The 7577-nt window shown below is 40.8% G+C and overlaps 1 protein-coding gene across 1 annotated transcript in view; it reads left to right on the top strand.

Annotated features, from left to right (window-relative positions):
• Positions 1 to 7577, top strand: part of TEK (TEK tyrosine kinase, endothelial) — a 39713-nt gene that overhangs the window by 19764 nt on the left and 12372 nt on the right. The window contains 7 exon segments of the mRNA XM_009895884.1: positions 1477 to 1629; positions 3771 to 3902; positions 5088 to 5228; positions 5926 to 6064; positions 7038 to 7182; positions 7469 to 7574; position 7577. The exon segment at position 7577 is cut by the window's right edge and continues 32 nt beyond it. Of these exon segments, the coding sequence (XP_009894186.1) occupies positions 1477 to 1629; positions 3771 to 3902; positions 5088 to 5228; positions 5926 to 6064; positions 7038 to 7182; positions 7469 to 7574; position 7577 (817 nt within the window).

Genomic DNA, 7577 nt, shown 5'->3' on the forward strand with positions numbered 1-7577 from the left:
GGGAAAGAGAAAACTTATTATGGAGTGATTGAGGGGGACTGCGAGCATGTGTGAAATAATGGCATATTCAGAGAAAGAGCCAAACACAAGAAAGGGAGGGGTTAAAGTAATGGGAAAGGAAGAAGCATGGAAAAATGGGGTACAAGGCAGGCAAAAGGTGCCACTGGTCTGGCCAAGCTCTGCACTACCACTGGACTGATCTTATTAAACTCCTTTCTGAATTATTTTTCAACATAAGTGTGTCCTCCACCTCGTACACATATGTATAATCTGCTAATGACCTTCAGGCCAGACTGGAAGGCACAAAAGGTTTGAGTACTGGTAACTGGAAACACATGCCAGGGGTCAAAGGGGCTTCTCTGGGGCCAGCGACCGTAGAGATTGTCTAAGGCCAGTTATGGCAGGGACCCATGTGCGTGCGTGTGCGTGTGTGTGTGACACTAGCAAACTTCAAGCCAGGCTAACCAGTGATTAGGATAAGAGGTCTGAGAGCCAGCTATTAGAGAGACTGTAGGCCCAGACCAGCTAAGACCCATTTTTGGGTGTCTGAGTGTATGAGATCTGCTAGCAAGCCTGACCAGCTGGCAAGGGTTGGGCTGTCTGGGCTATTCATGTGTATGTGAGTCCTGTGTGCACATGCGGTACCTGTAAATGCATAGTTCTGCTGTGTGGGTCTGTTGGTGGCTGCCTTTGTCTGTACAGTGTGTGTGAGCACGTGCATGTGTGTTCTGGTGACAGCTGGCTGGACCTGGCACTAGCCGACTGTAGCAGCCTTGCTCTAACAGATTGGAGTGGAAGGGGATCCCGAAGGCCACTGGATGCAGCTTCTCTTTGACAATCACCAATGTTCAAATGCTGTTACAAGGTGATCCAGAGGGATAGGAGAAGACCAAATGCTATTGCCTTACCTAGCAAGCATGTATGACCAACTACAGTAAACCTAAAATAACACAGATAAGCTCCCTGAGTGAAAAAAACAGAAGAGACAGAAACATGTTAAGTCTGCGAAGAAAAGATAAAGCTGTGCTGTGTTCTTCCTGCTTTGGTCTGCTAAGTAAATCTTTGTGCTAATCAGATGAAATAGGACCTGGCTGGCATTTGCTATTTGACTTCTTCCAGCCACACTAGACTCCTTACAGATGGTCACCCCTCACTTCAGGAAGGGCCAAGAAACACAATGAACAGTTTTAACCACTAGACTCTTACCAACATTCCTGTAAAGCAACACTGAACTCAAAGTTGTTCGTCCCATTCATCTACTAAATCTCCTCAAGGTCTAGCTTCCTTTCTCCTTGCAATTCTCCAGTTACCTAAAACTAGTATAGCTAAAGAGCCGTCAGTAAATTCATAACTAATAAACAGATTCTGCTGCTTCGTTCATCCCAGCTGTTCTTCCTCAGTAACCAATCCAAACTCACTTCTGTCTGTATAGGGTGAATGGCTTCTGTCTGTTGTATCTGTGTGGTCCTTCCCCAGGTTCCTTCATCCACTCTGTGCCCAGGCATGAAGTACCAGGGGAGCTGGAAGTCTCCTATCCTCAAGTTCAACCACAGGATGCAGGGGTTTACTCAGCCAGATACATAGGAGGAAACCTCTTTACTTCTGCTTACACAAGGCTTATTGTAAGACGTAAGTTCCATTAATGTGTGCTGATGATTACTTGTTTGAAGTTGTAATGAATCTGAAATGAAACTTATTCTGTGCCCAAATAAGGGCCAAAATCTTTCTTGGCACAAGATGCCATCAGATTATGTCAATTTTTTTTTTCCCAACGATCTTTGGTACAAGCTGATACTGATTTAATCAGCTGAGAGAGAAAAAAATATCAGATTTAGGTTGAATTCATCTTAGCTACTGCCAGGACAGCTAGCTCTTTTCTCAGCATCTCGGCTTTTCAAACACCAAATAAGCACGAACAAAGATGGTGGCACTGAGTCTCCCATGGAAAAGAGATGTGAGTCTCAGCACAAAATACGAATTTTCAAATGTCTCTGTTCTCTATGGTGGGCTATATCCAAACACCATTTATCCTAAGATTTCTCATCTTTAGCATACATTACTGTAATTTCACAAACTACCCCCCCAGCCTTAGTTTCTCAAGTTTACCTCCCAGTGGATGACAGGACCAGTTTACAATGGAGGCACATATTTTCCATTAAGTACTGTACATGTCTTGTAGCTCATGCTGCTATGTCCATTTACATCAGTTATAAAGGAAATTATATTCTATTAACTTGAATAGAAATATAAAACCAATATGTAAAAACAAACAGTTGTTCAAATATCTTACATTATGGAGAAAATGTTTCTGACTGTAAAATGTGTTTTACTTGCGAGCATCCACGGGATACTTCCAGGAGTCACAAATGAATCAATATAATGCCCCAAATTCAGATTTTGAAGCTATTGCCACTTTGTTAAATAAAATGGTCCAAGATCTATTCTCTACTCTTGTACCAAGCTGCACAGCAGAAGACTTATCCAGAAATTCTGCCCCCTGCCTGAAATACGTTTTTTTCTTGCCCATCCTACCTACTGGGAAAACTCCTGGGGCATAGTCTGGGAGAGTTGTAGGGAGCACACTAACAATACAGAGAGTGGATGATTACGTGTCACTGCTCAAACACATCCGGTCTTTCTTTGAATTAGCATTATAGACACAGGCTGATGATTTTTAGCAAAGCTTTTTTTTACATGTAACAGTTTCACAGTGGGAGAAGAAGATAGAGCTCCGAGTGCCATGTTGACTCCTTAAACGCCTGCTGAAATCTGAAAAAGCTTATTCAAGTCTGTATTACTCAGTTTTAGTGAGCCTACCTCAGGCAAGAAAGAGACTTCCAGTTTATTGCCTTCTCAGTCCCAGATTTACACTATAAGAAGTCATGAAGGTCAGTTTTTGTGATGTAAGAAACTTTGTTATAAATCAAATACTGAAAATTATTGAGTCCTCTCAGCTCCCACTGATTTCAAAAGCAGCTTAGAGAATTTTGCATCTTGTAGGGATAGATAAGGCATTTGCACGATGAAGTCATACGTACTTGTTTAGAGCTTGAGGTCTGCTTCTATGAAATGAGTATCAGAAATCTCTCTGGCAGGATTAATGGTAGCAGCACCTTTTTAAGTTATAAAGTGGGAAAGAAAATCATTACAGGCATTAAAACAACCAATTGCTCTTAGTCCATTTATTCCAGAAACAGGTCACCAGTTGATTCATCCTTCTTATAAAGACCCAGTAAAGACAGTAAAGATACAACATATGTGAACCCAGCCTAACGAACTTTCAAGAAAAATATTTTTACAGAAAAAAGTCATGACTTCCCAAATGCTGGTACAATGCCAGTGATGACAAGCTTGGTCCCACTGGCCAATTACCAGTATAGCTAGCTCCAGGTGAAGCCTGGACTTTTTTTAGGTCTTGGATCCCTGCTACAAGAATAGAAATCTTAAATATAACATCTGTCAACTTCCAAACTTACTCTTCCAAACTAAAAAAATCTATAGTTTCAAAAATGGAAGACTTTCAGATCCTTCCTTGAAGATGTTACACAGTAGTTGCATACTACGCAGCAGTTCTGCTCCAGAAATAGAGGCACTTGCACAATGAAAAAAGTGATTCCTTACACTAGGTCAGTTGGCTGTGATTTTGGAGGGTCCATATGGACCATATTTTAATGTATTTTACTGTTTGTCTTAATTAAAAAGAATTTTACTAGTTGATTGGTTACTGAATAAGAAGACAACAAGTATGTCATTATATTTTTGCATAAAAGGATGTGAAGCTCAGAAATGGGGCCCTTCCTGTAGCTCCCACTGCCCTTCCTGCACAAACAATGGCATTTGTCATGAAGATACTGGGGAATGCATCTGTCCTCCAGGTTTTATGGGAAAAACATGTGAGAAAGGTAAGCAAATATTATTTTCACAGATTGCTTATTTATTTGTTCTCAGTGGCAGAAGTTGGCAGGTTATTGAGAGAAGCATCAAATGGAGTAGCTTTGGTTTACTCTTCATAGCTATAGCATTAACTATTGGTGCCGGAGACAGGACAGTGTTGGGTGAGATGAACCCTGAGTTAGTAAGGATGTTCTCGTAGTTGTGATTTAACTTTGCCCTCTCTTCTCCTAGTAGAGATTATATTGCCAGGGAAGATGAATGTTTCCAACTCTTCTTGATCAATATGCACTTGGAAAGTGTGCTAAGTGATCTTATCCAGGCTCCCCTTCCCACGAGATGCCAGAACAGATGATCTTTAGGGGTCCCTTCCAACCTGGGCTGTTATATACATATATATATATTACCCTGAAATTCAGTATGCTCAAAGCTACTAACTGACAACAAAATATGATCTTGGGCACTGGCACTGGGAAATGAAGCCCTGCATTACAGATTCCCCAGCTACCTCTGAACAAGCTGCTAACATGCTCACAGGGTGATTTGTCTTTGTAAGGGCATATCAACACTATATGTCTGTTTGTGTGTGTCTGTGTCTGTGACAATTAGTTTGGACTCTGAAATAATTACACCATTAATCTGATTTCTCCAAGCACCTTTTGGGTCCAATGCTAAATATGTATCCTAATACTGTAACTGAATTGCAATGCTGTAAATACTGGAGTTAAGCTATTAGAATGGTTGACATCTGAACTAATACAACGTGTAATGTGAATAGCCGATCTGCTACTAATGAAACACTGACCATATCAGAAAAGCAAAACCTTGAGCTTGGAAGTTTCATATATACTTACTTCTAAGAAGAATATTTGATTTTCATGGCACTGTTTGTCTACTTTATATTAAAAAGACTTATAAAGATGGTTTATTGCTGGAGCTCTGTCGCCACATATCCAAAGCAATGGGTGCTTTGCTGATGGATCCTCACATGGCAGAAGATTATGTTTGTTTCTGCTGCCCAAACTTACCCATTAGGGCAGCTGTGGCTTAAGTATTATGGATGTTAATGTATCTGGTATCCGACGGGCAAAAATGCTATTTTTTATTTCAATTCATGTTTTCTGTTGTCTAGAAGCATTAACTCTTTTGTGTACTTAATGGTGTTGGGCTATTCTTTCCCTCTCTCCCTTCAACAGCTTGTGGAGCCAATACATTTGGCAAAACATGTGAAGAGAGCTGTAAAGAAAACTATGGCTGCAGAAACTATATGTTCTGTCTACCAGATCCATACGGTTGCTCTTGTGCAACAGGATGGATGGGACTGGAATGTGATAAAGGTAAAGGATATGAGGAACGATGAGGAGTCCTTAGTGTGCTGCACATGGGAAATATAGAAGGAAACTAACAGAGAGTAAAAGATGGGGTTTTTTGCATTCTGTTAAAGAGGGATAATAAAATTTACCCATCTCAGGCGACTATGTCATATTGTCAGAAGAATGACATAGTAAAGCTGAAAACTATTCAAATTATTCTGCAAAATGAATTGATGTGCTGCTGAGATGTTAAAAATCCTCCAACAGCTGCAGTCCTGCTGTATTTCCATGTACATCCATTGCTGAGCAATACTGTGTATAATCAGCCCTGTTCATTTCAATTAAACTGCAATCTTCTTGGGACACAAAGCACATCTTCCTTTATTAATATGGACCATCTTGTTCAATGGTGACATAACTCTGATGAAGCCTTTGGACACTGCCACAGTGCAAGTGAAAAAAACAGTGGAGATTGAAGAAGTTTCCACGGTGGTATCTAGTCTGCAAATGACAGGCATGGATACAAATATGCTCTACTTTTTGGACGTTAGTGTGTTCTCAGGATGCTATGTCGATGATTTGGTGCTAATACATAAATTTCAAACTCAAGCTAATCGAGGGAACTAAACCCTACTGGAGAATTGATGCATGAGATGATTGAAAACTAATGGAAGACATTCTCTAGTACCTTTACACTAACTGGAAACATATGTACTTGCAGAATGCAAACCTGGTTTTTATGGGTCGGATTGCAAACTCAAATGTAATTGTCACAATCGAGGGACATGTGACAGATTTAAGGGCTGCATCTGCTCCCTCGGATGGCATGGTCTGCAATGTGAAAAAGAAGGTAAAGCAAGGTAACACGGTAGTAAATGGCTTTTCCCAGTGTAACTGAAACAGATTGTGCTGGTACAGCATTTCTACCCCAGGCTGGTATTCTTGCTCTGTCAATCACATTCCAGGGGCCCAGGCACTTCTGTACATCCTTATTGCAATGCGGTGTTTTAAAGCCTCTGCCCTGTATGCTGCATTTAGTGGGCCAGTATGCCACCATTTCATCCGATTTTGCTTTCACCTTAGTCTAGATTTGACACTGACCTTAATATCAATGACTGACAGAAGGTGCACGTCCTATCTGCATGATCAGCTTTTGGATAGGCTTACGATACTTTACCATTACCTACCTCTTATTCATCTGTACACACTCCTATACCATGTGCCTCATGATCTGAAACTGATGACAGACACAGAGACAAGCTCAGAGTTTAAAACAGCTGTCTCTCTGAGAGTTAAGCTTCCAAAGCTGAATATATTTCATTGAGAATCAATTTGGATTCAGGCAAGGTTCACACACAACATTTTATAAGATTCAGTCAGCATCTATTATTTCTGCTTGATAAATAAAGTGACAAACCCACTGTTAACTTGTGGAAGATTTTAAGTGCAAAAACAAACAGAGAAAGAAGACCGTGATCCAGCCAGCCAAACTATACTGTTGTGATCTGACCGCTCTTGTAAACAGCCCAAATGGAGAGCAAACAGATACAAAATGTGTGCATGATTTTGCCACAGCTAGGCTGTCTGTCCTTACAGTGCCAGCAAGAGAGAGAGGGGAGAGGAGGGGAGGGAAGGGAAAGGGAGGGGAAGAAGAGAAAGAAGAGTGGACACAGGGCTTGTTGCTTCTCACATGATATTTATATTGATGTAACAGTGCTGGCTTTGGCAAGCGTGATCCTTGCATATGCCCACATGAATCGTACGCCTAAACCTGTTTTGGTGCTGCCTTTTTCAAGTTCTCTTTGAAGGCTGACATTAAAATAAAATGTAACCTCTTTCACCTCAGATAGAAAACTTACTAGATCCTGTAGAACTCAATTCTGGCGTCGAGTTCAAGCCTTTTTGTATAGCAACGGGGATGCCACTTCCTAAATCTGAAGAATTTAAACTTTTGAAGCAAGATGGAACTGTCCTAAGGGTAGGCTCCTGATAAATTGTTTCCTATTATTTCTGATGCTCATATTGACTTTATCTGTAGTTAATGCACACTATGCTTTTCAAACATAATGCGAAATTTTGGTATTCTGAGATACCTCATGAACTCATGAACCGGAGCACATATGAAACTATGGAATTTACCATTGTAGACCCTTTCTATTGGTATCACTAAACTCTAGATGAGTTCCTAAATTATGAGAAAGCGTGATGGGAATATTCCTAAATGCCCGCATTTTTCGGGCCCTGTATGTCTTTTGTTATTTCAGCCTGCCCTGATTGTTACCAGCAATCGCTCTGAAGCCATGTTTACAATTAATCGAATCCAGCCCCGTGATACAGGAACCTGGGTCTGCAGCGTGCAGACAGTAGCAGGAA

This window comes from Charadrius vociferus, unplaced genomic scaffold (genome assembly GCF_000708025.1).
Source record: "Charadrius vociferus isolate BGI_N301 unplaced genomic scaffold, ASM70802v2 scaffold231, whole genome shotgun sequence".
Taxonomy (NCBI): Eukaryota; Metazoa; Chordata; class Aves; order Charadriiformes; family Charadriidae; genus Charadrius; species Charadrius vociferus.